The 20,803-nt window shown below is 44.7% G+C and overlaps 1 protein-coding gene across 3 annotated transcripts in view; it reads left to right on the forward strand.

The window, feature by feature from the left end:
* NSF (N-ethylmaleimide sensitive factor, vesicle fusing ATPase) overlaps positions 1-20,803 on the forward strand; it is a 187,067-nt gene that overhangs the window by 11,313 nt on the left and 154,951 nt on the right. For 2 of the 3 annotated variants that reach the window (XM_073325854.2, XM_073325855.2), the window contains exon 2: positions 12,860-12,945. In XM_073325854.2, coding sequence (XP_073181955.1) covers positions 12,860-12,945 — 86 coding nt within the window. Of the gene's footprint in view, positions 1-11,011; positions 11,207-12,859; positions 12,946-20,803 lie in introns of those variants that run through there. The other variant, XM_073325853.2, reaches the window with a different exon arrangement.

Consider the following 20,803-nt stretch of genomic DNA (forward strand, 5'->3'; position numbering starts at 1 on the left):
CATCCGAGATGTCTTTGGCACCTCATTCCATGTCTCCGGTACCAAAGAATAGAGATGGATCTTCCAGGGATCCCGTTCAGCAAGATCTTCAGTACTGAGATCAGTAAAGACTCAGGGAGAGACTCTGAGGGGAAGCATTCCCCAGGGTGTTCCTCTGATCTCAAAAATGTGGGTTCATTGACTCCGGAATCTGTGCCAGGTCCCTCAAGACTGTCCCCTGAAGTTCTGATGCAGAGACAACAAATTAAAGACCTAGTTCCGGTACCGACGTCATCAGAGGTGTACACAGCCAATAAAGAACTTCTCAACCTTTTGGTACTGGTGTCCACAGTGATACAGCAAGAGTTTCAACTGGTGCTGGTGACTGTAGTTCCTACATCAGCTCCACAAGAGACTGTGGTAACTGTGCCCTCTGTGCTTCAGGTACCTGAGAGGTGGTACTTTGAAGGGGCAAGCCACTGTTATAGCCCTGATAGTGCCATTCCTGGATTTGGCTTACCTGCTCCATTGTTGTTACAGGGCTCTGAGTCATTTTCATCAGACTCAGAAGTGGGGTCTTTTATGTCCCATACCCAAAGGGAAGCTTACCTTCCGTTGGAGCCTTGGGGCAGAATCCATGGTGGTTGCGGCACTTCCAGCAGTGGACACATTGCAAGGGGCAATGGCCTACAGAAGCATGGGGCCCACCACCCCACCACTGTGGGGTGTCCCTCCGCCTGTTAGGACTTTCCCTCATCCATGTGAGCTGATTTGCATGAGAGTGCACCAAGACCATTGGCACTGCAGACAACATTGGCCAACGCGCAATACCGGGACTGATACCGAGCAGCTGGAAGTTGCTCAGACAGTTCCTTCACCACAAGAGATAGACCAGTCATTGCCTCAGCATCTGGGTGTATCATCTTCTTCATCATATGAGACTATAGAGATGGTGAACAATTCACCACCACCAATGGGGATTACAAGGCTCACCAAGAACTGCTTTAAAGTGTTGAATGCTCAGGTGGAAGAAGTCAGAGAGAAATCCCACAAGCTAGTGGATATATTGGCTTCAGCAGGGCCCTCCAGAATGCCACTCCCGATTAATGAAGCGATTCTGAAGCTGATCAAAACATTTTGTCAGACCCCTTCTTTCTCCTTCCTATGACGAAATGGGCAGGGAGGAAATACTATGTCCCTTCTACGGGTTTCGAACATCTCTACTCTCACCTGCCCCCAGACTCTTTGTGGTGGCGGCAGCTAATGAGTGGGAGAGGCAGAGGCATCAACACTGAAGGGGATGGAATCAGTGACTGGGCTAGTTTGGTTGTCAAGTTTATTTGAGAGGAGGGCTGCAACTTAGAATTGCCAACCAGCAAGCTTGACTAAGTTGCTGTGACTCTGTGGGAACACATCATGAAATTTAAACGATAAACAACTGGAGGACTCCAGGGAGGAGTTCACTCTGATGGTAGAGGAGGGCAAGCTGGTGGCAAGGACAGCTCTGTAGTGGAGACTGGATGCAGCAGACTCACCAGCTCAATCCATGGTGTCTGCGTATCTGAGGACATGCTCATGGCTGCAGTCTTTCAGTCTCCCTCCTGAAATACAAGAGACCATCCCAGGTCTGCTCTTTGAGTGTTTCTCCCTCTTTTTGGAAAAGACAGGGAATAGGCTGCATACCCTAAATATTCCACAGCAATGCTGAAGTCACTTAGAATCTATACACTGAGTGCAGAGGAAGCAGTTCTGGTCTGTCTCACAGATATCAGAGCTTTATACCTCGACCCCAAGAGCTGCTGAGAAAAAGAGGCAGGAATTACAGGAAGCAACCACCTTTTCCTCTGTGACAGCGGCCCAGTCTAAGCATGCATTTTAACTGGTTTGTCAAGGGCAACATCCCATTTCTTACAGGACCATCTGTTCCTACCAGTTGTCTGTCCTACTTCCTCTGTGCTTGTATTCTCATGACATCACATCAGCGGGTCCTAAGCATGGCGGGTCTTGGATATTCCCTTCAGTTTGTTTTTCTTTTTATCTCCCCTCCTACCTCCATTCCCTGACCCTCTTCAGGACCCAGGCTAACAAGTCCATTCTTCATCTCAGAGCCTCCTTTTAAACTTTTAAATAAGGATAAAGTTAACCTTTCCCCTAAAATTTCTGGCAAAGATGGTTTCCAGTTTCCACACTGTCCAGACAATTTATTTGCCACTCTTTTCTTGAAGACTCATATGCATAGAGATGAGCAGAAGCTTCTTTTTGTTGAATGTGATGACAACTTTAACCTTTGACTGAATCCTCAATGTGGTTGCAGACAGGCTGAAAGATAATCTGGTTTCAGAGTAACAGCCGTGTTAGTCTGTATTCGCAAAAAGAAAAGGAGTACTTGTGGCACCTTAGAGACTAACCAATTTATTTGAGCATAAGCTTTCGTGAGCTACAGCTCACTTCATCGGATGCATACCGTGGAAACTGCAGCAGACTTTATATATACACAGAGAATATGAAACAATACCTCCTCCCACCCACTGTCCTGCTGGTAATAGCTTATCTAAAGTGATCATCAGGTGGGCCATTTCCAGCACAAATCCAGGTTTTCTCACCCTCCACCCCCCCACACACATTCACTCTCCTGCTGGTGATAGCCCATCCAAAGTGACAACTCTTTACACAATGTGCATGACAATCAAGTTGGGCTATTTCCTGCACAAATCCAGGTTTTCTCACATCCCCCCCACCCCCATACACACACAAACTCACTCTCCTGCTGGTAATAGCTCATCCAAACTGACCACTCTCCAAGTTTAAATCCAAGTTAAACCAGAACATCTGGGGGGGGGGGTAGGAAAAAACAAGAGGACACAGGCTACTTTGCATAATGACTTAGCCACTCCTAGTCTCTATTTAAGCCTAAATTAATAGTATCCAATTTGCAAATGAATTCCAATTCAGCAGTTTCTCGCTGGAGTCTGGATTTGAAGTTTTTTTGTTTTAAGATAGCGACCTTCATGTCTGTGATTGCGTGACCAGAGAGATTGAAGTGTTCTCCGACTGGTTTATGAATGTTATAATTCTTGACATCTGATTTGTGCCCATTTATTCTTTTACGTAGAGACTGTCCAGTTTGACCAATGTACATGGCAGAGGGGCATTGCTGGCACATGATGGCATATATCACATTGGTGGATGTGCAGGTGAACGAGCCTCTGATAGTGTGGCTGATGTTATTAGGCCCTGTGATGGTGTCCCCTGAATAGATATGTGGACACAGTTGGCAACGGGCTTTGTTGCAAGGATAGGTTGCTGGTTTTCCACTCAGAGGTTTTTCCCTTTTATACATTTGTGCTACTAGCTAGCTAATATCACACCGCCACCTAGAGTGCTGGCTCATTTGACTAGAGCGCAAGCAGCTTTCCTGACACAAGTACCTATTTGAGACATTTGCAAAGTGGCAACCTCGTCATCATTTCACACTTTTGCTGCTCATTATGTCATTTCCTGTCAGTCCAGGAATTTTTGGATGGGTTGTTCTACAGTTGCTGTTCAGGTAATCTGAGTCCGCATCCATGTTAATTTGCTTGAGTCACCTTCAGTGGAATGGGCATGTGCGATCACTGGAAGAAGAAAAATCAGCTTTTACTTTTCCTTAACTGTTGTTGCTTGAGATGTGTTACACATGTCCATTCCATGACATCCCTCCTTCCCCCTCTTTATTGTAGTCTGTCTAGTGAGAAGGAGCTGCTTGGGGGTTGGGAGCAGCTCCATCCTCTTATATCTGCATGCAGTGGTGCATGATGGCAGAGGGCACTTGAGCTGCCCTGACTGGTAATGCTGAGAGAAAAAGTTCTCTGACAAATGTGCACAAGGCACGTACATACCTACAGTGGAATGGACTTGTGCAACATGCCTTGAAGAAAGGTCTAAAAGGTAGGTAACTGTTTTTTGGTAACAATGAATATAAATTAGAAAATAGGGAGTGTAGAAAATTGATAAGGGAAGCCAAAGGGCACAAAAAGAAGTCTGTGGCAATAAAAGATAATAGAGGTTTTCTTTAAGTCCTAGGTGGGTTATATATATGTTTGGCACTGGTGTGACCACTGCTGGAATACCATGTCCAGTTCTGATGTCCACAATTCAAAAGGTTGCTGATAAATTGGAGAGGGTTCAGAGAATAGCCATGAGAATGATTAAAGGATTGGAGAACGTGCCTGGTAGTGAAAGACTCAAGGACCTTAATTTAGCTTTTCAAAGAGACAGTTAAGGGGTAAACTGGATCATAGACTGTAGGTATCTACATAGGGAACAGAAATACAGTAGAGGACTCTTCAGTCTAGTTGACAGAGCTATAACATGATCCAGTGGCTGGAAGTTGAAGCTAAACAAATTCAGACTAGAAATCAGGAGTGTATTTTTTCTGTAGTGAGGTAATTAATCATTGGAACAATTTACCAAGGGTTGTGGTGAATTCTCCATCACTGTCAAATTTTAAATCAAGATTGGATGTTTTTCTAAAAGATCTTCTCTAGTTCAAATAGGAATTAATTCAGGGAAGTCCTATAGCTCATGTTACACGGGAGGTCAGACTGGATGATCATTATGATCCTTTCTGGCGTTAAACATCCTTTTTGGAATGAAGTCTGCAAAACCCTGTCCTCGGAGTGTACACAAGGCTGACTTTGCTCTGGGCTCTTCTGCTGATGTTAGTTTGCAATGAGAATTGCCTCTTCAGGACGCAGTTAGACTCATAGGTCATCTTGTATGCTAAATGTACTGTCTGTCAGCTCGTGGAAGATCAATGCACTGTGGAAATCTTGCATTTTGTGTTTATAACAGACGTTTCATGATGAAATTATTTTTCATGTGTACATCTTTAATTTGTGGGTTTTGAGTATGAATAAATAGTTGGACTTAAACTCTTGTGCAAGCCCATTTATTTTTTTACTACTTCCTGCCAGGAATCCACATCTCTTCCCGCCTACATCCCATGAATTATATTAGTTCTAGTAGAATCTGTTATTCCTTTTTTTCAGTGCAGCTCTCCAAAGATGTTAGTGTTCATAAGGCCAGTTAATATTTAATATATGTATTGTGGTGGTGTCTGAAGTCCTCAGTCTTAGACCCAAGCAGTCCACCTGCATGCTGTCAATATTTATGAGACACAGCAGATGGATGCTACAGGCTGGGAGCAAATGTAACAGTGAGATGATTAAGATTAGTGTAACAAGCAGAGGTCATAGCATGCTAGCTGCTTAGTATTATCAAGGCATCATGGCATTATTTAATTCCTTTGGTTCATTGGCTAAGGCAGGGGTGGCCAACTTGAGCCTGAAAAGGAGCCAGACTTTACCACTGTAAATTGCCAAAGAGCCACAGTAATACATTGGCAGCCCCAATCAACTCCACCCCTCTGCTCCTAGCGCCTCCTGCCCACTGGCAGCCCTGCCAATCAGCGCCTTCCCCTCCCTCCCTGCACCTCCCGATCAGCTGGTTCGTGGTATACAGGAGGCTCTGGGTGGGAGGTGGAGGTGCGAGGGCATGGCAGGCTCAGGGTGGGGAAGGGGTGGAGTGGGGGCAGGGCCTATGGCAGAGTTGAGCAGTGAGCGACTCCCAGCACATTGGAAAATTGGCGACTGTAGCTCCAGCCCCGGAGTTGTTGCCTGTCCAAGGAGCCGCATACTAACTTCGGAAGAGCTGCATGTGGCTCCAGAGACACAGGTTGGCCACCCCTGGGCTAAGGTCTATAATTTTAAATTCATAGAGGACTTACCTGTTGACTAGAAAGCACAAATATTATTCAGGTTCAGTATGTTCTCCACTTTCATCAGTCTCTCCTTTCCCCTCCCCATCATATCCACTATCTAGGCAAGTCCTTTGATTTCTTCCTCTTACTTCCATAATTCACTTTCCTCTCTGTATAGAAGCATAGAATATCAGGGTTGGAAGGGACCTCAGGAGGTCATCTAGTCCAACCCGCTGCTCAAAGCAGGACCAATCCCAAACTAAATCACCCTAGCTTGGGGGCTTTGTCAAGCCTGACCTTAAAAACCTCAAAGGAAGGAGATTCCACCACCTGCCTAGATAACGCATTCCAGTGCTTCACCACCCTCCTAGTGACCATTATTCCTTGTTCTGTCATCTGGTACCTCTGAGAGTCTAAATCCATCCTCTTTGGAACTCCCTTTCAGAGAGTTGAAAGCAGCTACCAAATCCCCCCTCATTCTTCTCTTCCGCAGACTAAATTCTGCAGACTAAATAATCCCAGTTCCCTCAGTCTGTCCTCATAAGTCATGTGCTCCAGCCCCCTAATCATTTTTGTTGTCCTCCACTGGACTCTTTCCATTTTTTTCCACATCCTTTCTGAAGTGTGGGGCCCAAAACTGGACACAGCACTCCAGATGAGGCCTCATCAATGCCGAATAGAGGGGAATGATCACATCCCTCGATCTGCTGCCAATGTTTCTATGTATACAGCCAAAAATGCCGTTAGCCTACATATCCACCTTCTCGTTCACTGTAACCCCTGGGTCCTTTTCTGCAGAGCGGCTGTCTAGCCACTCGGTCCCTAGTCTGTAGCAGTGCATGGGATTCTTCCGTCCTAAGTGCTGGACTCTACACTTGTCCTTGTTGAACCTCATCAGATTTCTTTTGGCCCAATCCTCTAATTTGTCCAGGTCCGTCTGTATCCTATCCCTACTCTCCAGCATATCTACCCCTCCTCCCAGTTTAGTGTCATCTGCAAACTTGCTGAGGGTGCAATCCATGCCATCCTCCGGATCATTAATGAAGATTTTGAACAAAATCGGCTTCAGCTTTTAGCAGGCCGATGCCATTGTTTACATGTTAGTTTGAACGTTCCCAGGAAAGCTCAGATGTGGATTGGTGTCTCCCAAAGTCCATTGTCAGTTAAGTGTTCTTGATCGGGCACTTACTGAGAATAGTCCTTTCTCAAGAAGCTGACCAAATGCTTCACTGAGGCTACATAGAATCAAACACATTGAGATACAAATACACAGCCAATATTCATAACTTCAAATACAAAAATGATACATACATGCAGAAAGCATAATCATAACCAGCAAACTACAACCTTTCCATAGACACCATACTTGACCTCCTCTGTACAAGACCTGGTGCAACCATAGAACCCTGGTTGCAACTGTCAAGGTTCCTTCCCCACTCTGAACTCTAGGGTACAGATGTGGGGACCTGCATGAAAACCTCCTAAGCTTACTTTTACCAGCTTAGGTTAAAACTTCCCCAAGGTACAAACTATTTTACCCTTTGCCCTTTTACTTCCACTGCCACCACCAAACTTTATCTGGGTTCCTGAGAAAATGTAGTTTGGACACGTCTTTCCCCCCAAAATCCTCCCAACCCTTGCACCCCACTTCCTAGGGAAGGTTTGGTAAAAATCCTCACCAATTTGCATAAAAGTGACTACAGACCCAAACCCTTGGATCTTAGAACAATGAAAAAGCATTCCGTTTCCTTACAAGAAGACTTTTAATAGAAGTAAAAAGGAATCACCTCTGTAAAATCAGGATGATAAATACTTTACAGGGTAATTAAATTCAAAACATAGAGAATCCCTCTAGGCAAAACCTTAAGTTACAAAAAAGACACACAGACAGGAATATTCATTCTATTCAGCACAGCTATTTTCTCAGCCATTTAAAGAAATCATAATCTAACACATACCTAGCTAGATTACTTACTAAATTCTAAGACTCCATTCCTGTTCTGTCCCTGGCAAAAGCATCACACAGACCCTTTGTTTTTCTCCCTCCTCCCAGCTTTTGAAAGTATCTTGTCTCCTCATTGGTCATTTTGGCAGGTGCCAGCGAGGTTACCTTTAGCTTCTTAGCCCTCTACAGGTGAGAGGATTTTTCCTCTGGCCAGGAGGGATTTTAAAGGAGTTTAGCCTTCCCTTTATATTTATGACAGCAACAATGATCTATACAGTAACAGTTCATGTCAATAATGTCACACACTGACCAAGGCTTAGCAATGATCCACAGTGGTGGTATAATTTACCTTGCAGATGAGAGCTGGGGGATGTTAGCCCATGATTAGGGGACTGGGGATTGGTCCTGCTGTACTCAATGCTAAAATCCCTGTGCATGTCCTGAGCAAATCAGGAGGTCATTACAAGCATCTTCCTGCTGCCTCTCCTCCCTGGTTTGTTTAAAATACGGTGAACAAAGTTCTATTTATCTCCCTCTTCTGCTGCTCTAGTCATGTCTGTTGGCCTCCTATCTTCTTCTGCATCAAATTCTTTTTATTTTTTTGCCCTCCCCACAAGGCCCTGTATAATTTTGGCTGTGCCTATGTCATTCCTCTCATTTCTCCTTCTCCCACTTCCAACATTGTGCTTTCTGCTCTGCCTCATATGCCCGAGATACTCTCCAACTACTTCTTTGCCAGGGGCCCTTTTCCTAATTAATCAAATCCCAATTTATAATCTTCAAATCCCTCTTCAGGCTATGCCATTCCTAATCATCTCAACAATCCCCAGTCTTCCCCTCTCCAGAGCTGTTGTATCACCCAGTTTCCTTGCCCTGAAGTGCTTACTGTCTAAATAAGACAAGGTAATGATGTGTGTTTTCTGGGCTTGTAAAGCCCTGTGTAAGTTAAAGGTGTTTAACTAGTAACTTGTGCCTTGCGAATAATCAGGACAAGCCACAGGCTTCACCTATGCCATCCACAGATCTTACAAAATGGGCTTTTCTTTAGTGAAATGTGTTCTGTATGCCTAGCTAGTGTTGTTGTGGACTAGAGGATAGTGTCTTATCCCCTGGCTTGCTAAGCCTTCTTTCCTTGGGGCTCTGAAGCCACAGCTTGATATTATGAGACTTTCCCCTCTCTCTACTTAAGGTTTAAACTAGCTTTTCATTGACTTCTCCTGCCCAACTTTGCCAAAATTAATCCAGTTGGAATTTTGTAATTCTTCATTTTATGCCAGGATAGAGGTATTGGGGAAAGTTTGAGACAAATTGGACAATGTTTGGGAAATAGGGTTTGAAAATGGGGTCATCTCACTTGACTGTTTTTCCAGTGTATTTTTTCCATAGGTAAGATCATCCACACAATCCTAACTGCATTTCTGTGCCTGCAATGTTCACATTTTATGTTAGCTATTCTCTTACAGATAGCTAATAAAGAGATAATGAATTTATGAAGGGTTAAGAAGTGTTACTACTCATGTCTGTAGCATGTCTGTATTATGATGGTTATAAGTCATGGCTATAAGCAACGTACTGGAATCTGTAACCTTGGAGTTCTTTGAGTAGATGCAGGCGTGTCTTCCACTTAGGTGTGTGCATGCCCAGCATGCTGGAGCCAGAGCCTTTTGCCTAGCAGTACCTACAGGGGGCAGCGCTCATGGCTGTGACTGCTCCTCTGGCTGTATGAGTGGAGCTGCCCCGACCCCCCTCAGTTCCTTTTCCCCACCTGTGGCTGGAGTCGGAGGTGTGTGTAGTTGTAGTTTGACAACCTTGCATTTCGTGTTTGTCATAACCATACAGCTAAGAGTGGCCTAGAATTCCTCCTTACCTGTAAGGGGTTAAGAAGTTCAAATAACCTGGTTGGCACCTGACCAAAAGGACCAAAGGGGAAAGAAGATACTTTCAAATCTTGGTTGGGGGGGAAGGCTTTGTTTTGTGTGTTCTCTTGGGAAGCAGAGAAGCATCAGGTCAGAAAACTCCTTCTCCTATAAACCATCCTAAAAGTCTCTCACATTACAAAAACTGTAAGTAAAAGCCAGGCAAGGCATGTTAGATTATCTTTTGTTCTGCTTGTGAATTTTTCCTTTGCTGGAGGGAGGTTTATTCCTGTTTTTTGTAACTTTGAAACTAAGCCTAGAGGAAGTTCTGCTGTGTTTTTGAATCTTTTGTTACCCTGTAAAGTTATTTTCCATCCTGATTTTACAGAGGTAATTTTTACTTTTTTAAAAAAAATAAAACCCTTCTTTTAAGAACCTGACTGATTTCTCTATTGTCCTAAGACCCAGGGGTTTGGGTCTGTGATCACTTTGTAATCAATTGGTTAGGATATTATTCTCAAGCCTCCCTAGGAAAGGGGGTGTTAGCGCTTGGGGGGATATTTTTGGGGGAATAGGAACTCCAAGTGGTCCTTTCCCTGTTTCTTTGTTAAATCACTTGGTGGTGGCAGCGTGCCCTCCAAGGCCAAAGAATTTGTGCCTTGGGGAAGTTTTAACCTAAGCTGGTAGAAATGAGCTTAGGGGGTCTTTCATGTGGGTCCCCACATCTGTACCCTAGAGTTCAGAGTGGGGAGGAAATCCTGATTGTGTTAGCCTAGTTTATTGTATAGAGTTAATGTTAGTAAGTAGTTAAATAGTGTGAGTGGTGCCCTCACTGTGGTTCAAACACTGTCCTTTGTGTGGACAGGCAATCCCCAACAGTGACGCCCACACATGGTGTTTGCTTTGTCTTGGCGAGGCCCACCTTAAAGCTCGCTGTTCGACTTGTAAATTGTTTAAGAAGTGGTCTAAGGTGGTGCGGGAACTTTGCTTCAAGAAGCACCTGCTTAAACCTGCCATGTGACCTCATCTGCCTCCTTGGGTTGAAGATCACTGTTGAACTCAGAGGGTGCTGACGCCTCTTGTTCCAGGGCAGGCGCCTCGCCGAAGAGAAGGGGGAACAATTCTCCATCATCAGTGTTGAGAAAGAGGTCTCATAAGACTAATTTGGATTGCTCCAGGTTGTGGGGCAACTCCTTTGCCTCCCCTAGGAAAAGCGCAGACTGGCATGGTTTGGGCACGTGGTATGGTGTGGGTGCCTCTGACCCTGCCCTGTACTGGGTGGGAAGGGCAGAAACACCATACCATTGACTTGGTTCTGGCTTCCGGGTGTCTGTTGAGCCTGGTACCGACGAGGGAGATGCCGGTACTGACTGAGTTCATGTTGTAAGCGTACCAGGCAGCCTCAGACCTCTTTTGCCTTTCGGTCCTAACCTCCCCATTCATCCGGCACTTTCCCAGGGCTGCGCCACCTGTGGTCCCTCTGATGGAGCGAGACACTGCGCCTCCATGTGTGTTGGCACCGCACCCAAATGCTCCCCTTCCAGTGGTGGGGATATAGCTGGTACCAGAATTGGTGCGGGGAAGCTTGGCACTGGGCCCTCTTCAGCACCACCACAGTTGACTCTGCAAGTACTCTCATGGAAGGATATCCACATCTTCCCATATCTTGACAACTGGTTGCTGAAGGTAGATCCAGAGAGGGGGTTTTCACCCACGTTGACACTACATTGCATTTGCTTCACAGTCTGGGACTCCTTTTAAACACCTCAAAGTCAGCCTTGGCTCCCACTCAAAAAATCAAGTTTGTTGGAGCCTTTTTAGACTCCACAGGTCAAGAGCGTTCCTGCCAACCAACTGCTTCCAGTCAATGCAGCAGCTCTGCTTCAGTCTGCAATCCCAGCCATCCACGACAGTCAGTGTGTGTCTGAGCCTGCTGGGCTGCATGTCCGTGTGCATGCAGGTGGTCCAGTTTGCCAGGTTCCGCCTTGACCCCCTTCAGATGTAGCTCAGGATGGTTTACCACCCTGCTCTGCATCCTCTGAAAAGGTTGGTTCACCTCCCTCCACCAGTTCTAGATTCCCTATGCTGGTAGGAGTCCCCACGCAATGTGCGCCAAGGGGACCCTTTCACTCAGGCTTCTCCAACGAAGACATTGGTTACTGATGTTTCCATTCTGGGTTGAGGGGTGAATCTGGCCTTGCTGAAGGTCCATGACCTGTGGGCAGAACCGGGAGCCTCAATCCATATCTACGTGGTGTAACTTCGGGCTATCCTCAATGCATGTTGTGCCTTTTGATACCGCATCAGACACTCAGTGGTACTCACCAACAGTACCATGCAATGTTGGTTTCTTCGATCCCTCATATTCTATGATTCTTTTATTTCAGTCCTCAGGAGACTAAAATCCTTGGTGTCAATAGAACGGTATCTGGATGAAATTTAATGACCTGTATATGGAGAAGGTCAGACTGTATAATCAAGTGGTCCTGTCTAGCCTTAAACTATATGAAATTATAAAGAGAAGTTTCCCAATAAATTTTAGTTAATAAAAATCTCCCATTTTGGTCTCTGGCCTGGTTGAAAACATCAGAACTATTCATTGAACCATAATATTTTTCCACTGCACAATCTTAAACCTTTGGTGGCACAGTAGGAGAGGGGTGGGTATTCAGGTACTAGAATCCCAAACAGTATAGAGTTTTACATTTTTCTGCCAACACCTTGAATTGCCCTCAGAAGTAAATATGATGCAATATGGTTTAATAGTGGCTAATAGTGCCAAGCAGATATAGTTTTTGTTAGATGAGCTTAGGGCAGTCCTCTGTAGAGTGCACTGCAGTTGTCAGATCTAGAGGTTTCAGGGTGTAGAATGTGGGAATGTCTGTTCAAAGAAAGAAACAAGGCTAGCGTGGTAATATCTTTAATTGGACCAACTTCTGTTGGTGAAAGAGATGTGCTTTCTTCAGATTTCTGAAGAAGAGCTCTGTGAAATTCGAAAGCATGTCTGTTTCACCAACAGAGGTTATTCCAAATAAAGATATTCCCTCACTTGCCTTGTGTCTCTAATATACTGAGGCTACAGTCAACTGCAGGCATACTTTAGAGAGAAGCTATGTAAGTGCCTTAGAAACTGTGAATGTAGAAAGGTGCTTTTTGCCACTAATGGCAAACTATGTATCCAAACACCACATCAATTCCAGTGAGATCTCAAGGAACCAATTTGCATTTTATTTAATTAATAAAGTTTAAGAAATGCATAATTTTATTAAAAAAGATGCTTGTATTTTCTTGTGGCTCATTACTGATTTTTTTCTGCCCTGTTTGTGTCACCTCCAATAGTCTATGCAAGCGGCAAGATGTCCTACAGATGAACTATCATTAAGCAATTGTGTTGTGGTGAATGAGAAGGACTTCCAGGCTGGCCTGTAAGTATCCACCATTACTGTTTTGTCTAACGAGAACTAGAGACAGTGTCATTTTAGACCTGGAAGCAGTCAGCTAAATTGCTGAAACTGACTTGTTCCCAGAACTCACTCCGCCTGAGTCACTTGTGTATCTCTTCTTTGGGAATGTGAACGTGGCTTTGAGGTTAAAAGTGAGGGTGTGGCTTTATCCCAAAAGATGGGAATAAGGTAGGGCAATGCTTGGACAAAGAGCAGGGCTTCTTCGTGTGGATGCGTATTTAGGGTATTTCAGTAAAAGTCTTTTTTAAGTGTAATGCATGGAAGCAGAAAACGTCATTTTATCCACAGGAACCTCCTATTACTAGGCTAGTCCATAAAATGCAACTTGAGGAGATGGAAAAGTTTGCCACCTTGTCCTCGTAGCCCCACCTATACAGTTGCTAGACATGATTTCAATATTTGAGATTAAAATATTCTGCAGTTCAAAAATGTGAACATAATGAGGCATACATATATACTATAGGTTTCAGAGTAACGGCCGTGTTAGTCTGTATTCGCATAAAGAAAAGGAGTACTTGTGGCACCTTAGAGACTAACCAATTTATTTGAGCATAAGCTTTCATGAGCTACAGCTCACTTCCACAGTATGCATCCGATGAAGTGAGTTGTAGCTCACGAAAGCTTATGCTCAAATAAATTGGTTGGTCTCTAAGGTGCCACAAGTACTCCTTTTCTTTTTATATATACTAACTACTCACAAGTAGTAAGGAAATCCCACACTCAAGGTTGTCTTGAGCACTTTGTGTGTGTGTGTATAGTGCTCAGGACAACCTTGAGTGTGGGATTTCCTTACTACTTGTGACTGCTTTCCTTTGCAACCTTAATGTACTTTTAACATATAGGATGTTTTGTGAAAAGAAAAGAAGTACTTTTGGCACCTTAGAGACTAACAAATTTATTTGAGCATAAGCTTTCGTGAGGTACAGCTCACTTCATCGGATGCATGTAGCTCACGAAAGCTTATGCTCAAGTATATTTGTTAGTCTCTAAGGTGCCACAAGTACTCCTTTTCTTTTTGCGAATACAGACTAACACGGCTGCTACTCTGGAGAATGTTTTGTGTGTGCAATGGAGTGGATCTGGGTGATTTTAAGCAGGAAAACTCAATTTAAATAGTTTTTGTATTGTTTCCTAGAGACAGGTTAATTCTCATTGGTAACCATTAAAACATATTGATTTGCAACCGAATATAGCTGTTACATTAAATTTGGTACTTTTTTGCTAGTCACAGTGATGCACTGTATCTATATGCATTCATTGAAGCAATTATATAGATTAACATACATTTAGTCAAATTCTTAATTTTTACATTATTATGTTAGAAAACAGTGAATGATGCATTTCTTGTTTACTGGATGATGATTTCTTATGCAGGATTTTTGTCAAACTGCATTTGGATGGAAATTGGAATTCAATTAAAAATGTAAAAAAAAATAGTTTAAATAAAAATATGCTGGCTGCATAAGAAATATGTGTGTTAAAACATTTTGCGTTTAAGGAAGTATTAATTATACTTAATGACTTGACTGTTTCTCTTCAAAGATATTTAGGTGTCTGAAGATGCAGATAGACACCTAGTGTGGTTTACAAAAGTGCCTAAGCATGTTAGGTGCCTAACTCCCACTGAAATCCGTGAACCATTGTACATTTTTTGTGGCCAGTGTCATGGGGTGTGCCTGCTCTGTAGTGCTTGCTGGTGGCCAAGCGTGGCACTTCAGACACTGCCTGCCTCAATTTCCTCCTTCTCACTGTTTTCGGTCTCTTCCAGGGTTCACGTGGCTCAACCATGTGGCTGGGTCATTCTCATTTCTGTCGTCTTTCAGGGTAACAGAAGTCCAGACCAAACCAAAAGTACTTTTGCCCCACTTAGGATTCTTTTCAGCCTGCTCTTCAGGTTCAGTTCCCAGTCCCTTCTGGGTTACCTTTCAATTTCTCTGTGGCTCTGACAGAGAGTCCTGACTCCCAGACCACTTCCCTGGAGTCCTCTGACACAGTCTGAGCTCCTCTGGGCTACATTTTATTTCCTTTGGCTCTGAGATAGAGCTTCTTCCCTAGAGTCCCCTCACAGTCCCCTGCAGGCCTTCACTCAAGGCCTTCCCCAGAAACTTCCTGATTCTGTGTGGTTCTGTTCTCTTTCAAAGGGCTCAGAACTACTCGGAAAGAACCCAGATGGTCCTGATAGGGGGTATAGCTAATCTGTCGGAAGTGTGGCTGAGCACAACTACTCTAAAGGGCTAGCCAACCTGTGACAGGCAGGGCTCATCTTGAGAATCTGTTAATGAAAGTCTGATTTAAATCTGTAGTGATTCCTATAGTTAATAATTGATATCTTCAGTGGAACATGCTGTATTCTTCATGGATCTCTAGTTCCCAATCATGCTTGCTGTCATTAGATGTTGGCTGCATGTGTTCTTTCTGCGTGCTGCACTGGCTCTGGCCGTATAGCCTGTACAGCAGGCTCCCATCAAATTGTCCAATAACTACAGCCCCATTAGTAGCAAAGGCACTCAGTCAGATTTATTGTCGACAAAGCACAGTAATAGCACCCAACAGACTCTGTGGGGATGCTAAGACATGGATGCCCGTGACGATGGACTCAGTCAGTGGCGGAACTTTCCGCTGCCCCCTAGGCTGGCCAAAGAGACACTCTGAGACTCCATTTCATACACCAATGCGTACAATTTATGTATTGCCCCTCTTGTGTAGCTAGTTACACAACTAACTACACAAGTATAGCCCCCTGACATGGTTTGTTACCACCCATTACCTTGCACATGTTGGTTTGTGTGTACCATACTTTGTATTGGGTGTTCTGGTACCACCCTTCTGGAATGTGTTTGCGTGAGTTTACTGTGCCTAGTACTTGTTAGGATTGTGTTTTTGCAATACCAGCCCTGTTCTGTGAACTTGCAAGTAGGCATGTTTTATAGCAGGGCCTGCCTTTTGCTTACAGCCTGACTTTCGCTAACTTTGCTTTATATCAGCAAAGCTTGCCCACTGCTTTATCTCAGGCCTCTTGTCTCAGGCTCTCTCTCTCTCTACTACATTTGCTATCTGTGGCTACATGAGAGCAAGAGTGCCTCTAACCACTATTTATGTAGCTACTGGTGCTCTAGAGCCCCCAACTGTCTGCTCACTTAAACACCTCCTGCTGCTCAGGCACGCCTGCCATGGCCCATCTACCTCTACCAGCCTGGCCTTTTCCTGCTGCCCTGGAGCAACTTTGCACACACTTCAGCACCCTGAGCCCCACCCCACTGAGCCATAACCACCTTCACCTGGACTCCCCTGCAGAGTCCCATACCCCCTGCACCAAGCACCTGTGCATCCAGATTCCCTCCTGCACCCAGACCCGCACCGAGCTGCTCACAAACTGATTGCACCTCCCAGAACCCTGGTACTCTTGAGGGAATTCTGTACCAAAAAATTAAATTTAAAATTCTGCAAAGTTCTGCATATTTTAATTGTCAAAATAACACAGAAACACAATAACAATATAATCACACCATTTTCAGTTATTTTGGTAATTTATTTCAAAATTCTTGTCAGCAAATAATTGAAAATGGTGTGATTATGTTGTGTTATTTTGACAAAGAAAATTTGCAGAATTTTAAAATATTGTGCGCAGAATATTTAACTTTTTGGCACAGAATTCCCTTGGGAGTAGTTTCTGTTCACTGGCTTATGTATGTATCACCAACAGATATGTACTAGTGCGGGGACATGATCACCTGAAAACTAGACTGTTACAGCAGTATGGGTCAGGGATGGAAGCTCCTCCTACCCCACTAAATGATAGAAAATGAGTTGTAGGTTCATTCCTACATCATTAAAAGGGGGCTGACACTCAGTGAAAATGCTTATGATGGTGCTTCTGACTTCCTGTATCCAGGGGTGAATACGCATTTCAGGGCTTGTCTGTCTGTGTGCTGTGAGCTAGTCAGCTTCTCCAGGTTTGGTTAGTTTTTCTCTACCATGGAGAGCTCCTGTCACAGAAGGAGTTGTCCCAGCCCTCTAGCAACTGTCTCTGATTGAATTGGATTGTGATTTTTTAAAATGGCTTTTGCAGTTGTGCAAATACAAGCAAAATTCTACACTTCTCAGAGTGAGCAGGTGGTGGAGACATGGGTGAAGTGGCAAACCCCATGAACGGTATTAAGAAGTAATTAACAGCAGGTTTGCAGTGGCCAGTTGCTCAACTGCTGGGGAGAAAGGGTGTCAGGAAAAACGTCTCTCCAGATGGCTTCAGAGAACTGCTCCAAAATACACTCTTTTATCTAGTCTTTTATAACTAACTTCTACAAAACACATAGGTCATAATGACCCCTACTGGAGCATCACTCTTCCTAACTTTCAATAAACTTCGAATATCAGAGGAGCCCAGACTCAAGGTCTTCCCTCCACCGAGGTTTTCGGTCTCAGTGGTTGACTTGTCTGTCCCCTCCTCACATTCTGATTAGCAGAAATTGCCAGCTAGATTTGACCTTGCTTCTGAAAGCCTGTCTGCAAATTAACCCTTAACTCTGTGGTGGTCAATTTCATTAATTCATAGTAGCTGAGCGCTCATTATTGCATGGTTGCAATTGGCTTGATCATGTTCTGGAGTAACAATCCAGGGCAACAGTTGTATCTGTTGAGGTATTGATGCGGTGTGAGAGTTGCAGAGAGGAAGCATAGTCCAGTGATTATGGTGGTAGCTGGTCTCTTGGGAGATCCAGGTGGTTCTGTCACAGACTTCCTGTGGGAACGTCGTTAAACCACTGAGCTTCTTTGTGCCTAAGTTCCCAATCTGTGAAATGAGGATAATGCTGCTCTACTTTACAGGGGTGTTGATACCTTAAAAAGACTGAGGCACTCAGCTATTATGCTAATGAGCACTATACAATAGACAGACATTTGCTGGTAGGTTGTCATAGACTCATAGAAGATTAGGGTTAGAAGAGACCTCAGGAGGTCATCTAGTCCAACCCCCTGCTCAAAGCAGGACTAACCCCAATGAAATCATCCCAGCCAGGGCTTTGTCAAGCCAGGCCTTAAAAACCTCTAAGGATGGAAATTCCACCACCTCCCTAGGTAACCCATTCTAGTGCTTCACCACTCTCCTAGTGAAATAGTGTTTCCTAATATCCAACCTAGACCTCCCCTATGGCAATTTGAGACCATTGCTTCTTGTTCTGTCATTGGTCAACTGAGAACAGCTGAGCTCCATCTCCTTTGGAGCCCCCCTTCAGGTGGTTGAAGACTGCTACCAAATCCTCCCTCACTCTTCTCTCCTGCAGACTAAAGGCATTGCTACACTTGCAGTTGTAGAGTGCTTTGAGTTAAACCAGCCTTCGTAGAGCGCAGTAGGGAAAGCGCTGTAGTCTGTCCACACTGACAGCTTCAAGCGCACTGGTGTGGCCACATTTGCGGCACTTGCAGTGGCATTGGGAGTGGCGCAGTATGGGCAGCTATCCCAGCAGGCAAGTGGCAGCAACATGCTTTGTGGAGTGTGACAGGGAATGTGTTGTGTGTAGGGGGGGGGAAGAGTGGGTTTTTGGGGGACTGAGAGCATGTCATCATGCTGTCTTGTAAGTTCAGACAGCAGCAGACCTCCCTTCCCCCCCCCTCTCTCTCTCTCTCTCTCTCTCACACACACAGCATTCCACAGTAATGGTTGCTTTGTCTCGGAGGAGATAAGCAGTCGGCTGTCAGAAACGGAGCTTTCAACGGGCATTTCTGCATTCCTACAGCCGATTCCAAACAATGACAAGAGTGGCCACTTGACTTAAGGGGATTATGGGACGTTTCCGGAGGCTGATCAGAACGCAGTAAAGCAACACCTCATTCTTACTGGCACCGCGGCACTCCAGCGGGGGCGCAGCAAACGTTATTCCACTCGCTGAGGTAGAGTACCAGCAGCGCTGTAGCCGCAGAGTCAGAGCGCTCTACGTGCCTTGCCAGTGTGGACGGGTAGTGAGCTAGTGCGCTTGCGGCTCCTTTATTGCACTGAAACGCGCAAGTGTAGCCAAGCCCTAAATAACCCCAGTTCCCTCAGCCTCTCCTCGTAAATCATGTGCCCCAGCCCCCTAATCATTTTTGTTGCCCTCCGCTGGACTATCTCCAATTTGTCCACATCCCTTCTGTAGTGGGGGAACCAAAACTGGACACAATACTCCAGGTATGGCCTCACCAGTGCTGAATAGAGGGGAATAATCACTTCCCTTGATCTGCTGGCAATGCTCCTACTAATGCAGCCCAATATGCTGTTAGCATTCTTGGCAACAAGGGCACAGTCTTGACTCATACCCAGCTTTGCATCCCCTGGTCCTTTTCTGCAGAACTGCCGAATAGCCAGTCGGTCCCCAGGCTGTGGCAGTGCATGGGATTCTTTCTTCCTAAGTGCAGGACTCTGCACTTGTCCTTGTTGAACCTCATCAGATTTCTTTTGGAGCAATCCTCCAATTTGTCTAAGTCATGCTGGACCCTATCCCTACTTTCCAGCGTATCTCTCCCCCCAGCTTAGTGTCACCCGCGAACTTGTTGAGGGTGCAATCCATCCCGTCATCCAGATCATTGATGAAGATGTTGAACAAAACTGGCCCCAGGACAGACCCCTGGGGCACTCCACTTGATACCGGCCGCCAGCTAGACATTGAGCCATTGATCATTACCTGTTGAGCCTGACAATCTAGCTAGCTTTCTATCCACCTTATAGTCCATTCATCCAATCCATACATTTTTAACTTGCTGGCAAGAATACTGTGGGAGACCGTATCAAAAGTTTTTTGCTGAAGTCAAGCTAAGTCACGTCCACCACTTTCCCCATATCCACAGAGCCAGTTATCTCATCATAGAAGGCAATCAGGTTGGTCAGGCATGACTTGCCCTTTGTGAATCCATGTTGACTGTTCCTGATCACCTTCCTCTCCTCCAAGTGTTTCAAAATGGATTCCTTGAGGATGTGCTCCATGATTTTTCCATGGGCAGAGGTCTGTAGTTCTCCGGGTTTTCCTTCTCTTATTTAAAGATGGGCACTATATTTGCCTTTTTCCAATCATCTGGGTCCTCCCCCGATCACCACGAGTTTTCAAAGATAATGGCCAATAGCTCTGCAATCACATTTGCATCCGGCCCTATGGACTTGTGCACGTCCAGCTTTTTCAAGCAGATGCTAGTAATAAAGTGACTGATGTTACAAAAAGTGCAATGCTGAACTGTGAGTATTTAATCTGAAATCCTTGGCTCTTGCATATTAAAAACTAGCACCTTTCCCTAATGTTTCCCGAATAAAATAATGGAGGAGCCTAAGCTTTAGACCTGTAAGAGCCAACTGTGTTCATTTATGACTCTGAGTAAATAATAGTAACTATTAGGTTGCAACCTTCTATCAATTATGAAACCATGCAGGGAACAATGACTCTAGAGGCGTTGTAACCAAAAAAGCCCTGGACATTCTGCTGTATAAATAATCCTGAGAAGGTTGCTTGTTTTGTAGAATTAAGATTTACATAGGAACTAGTGTGGGTGTATTGCTAATGTACTCAATGCTTTTTTTGCCTCTGTCTTCACTAACAAGGTCAGCTCCCAGACTGCTGCGCTGGGCATCACAGCATGGGGAGTAGATGGCTAGCCCTCTGTGGAGAAAGAGGTGGTTAGGGACTATTTAGAAAAGCTAGATGTGCACAAGTCCATGGGGCTGGACGAGTTGCATCCGAGAGTGCTAAAGGAATTGGCAGCTGTGATTGCAGAGCTATTGGCCATTATCTTTGAAAACTCGTGGCGAACGGGGGAAGTCCCAGATGACTGGAAAAAGGCTAATGTAGTGCCAATCTTTAAA

The sequence above is a fragment of the Lepidochelys kempii genome, chromosome 27, assembly GCF_965140285.1.
Source record: "Lepidochelys kempii isolate rLepKem1 chromosome 27, rLepKem1.hap1, whole genome shotgun sequence".
NCBI lineage: Eukaryota > Metazoa > Chordata > Testudines > Cheloniidae > Lepidochelys > Lepidochelys kempii.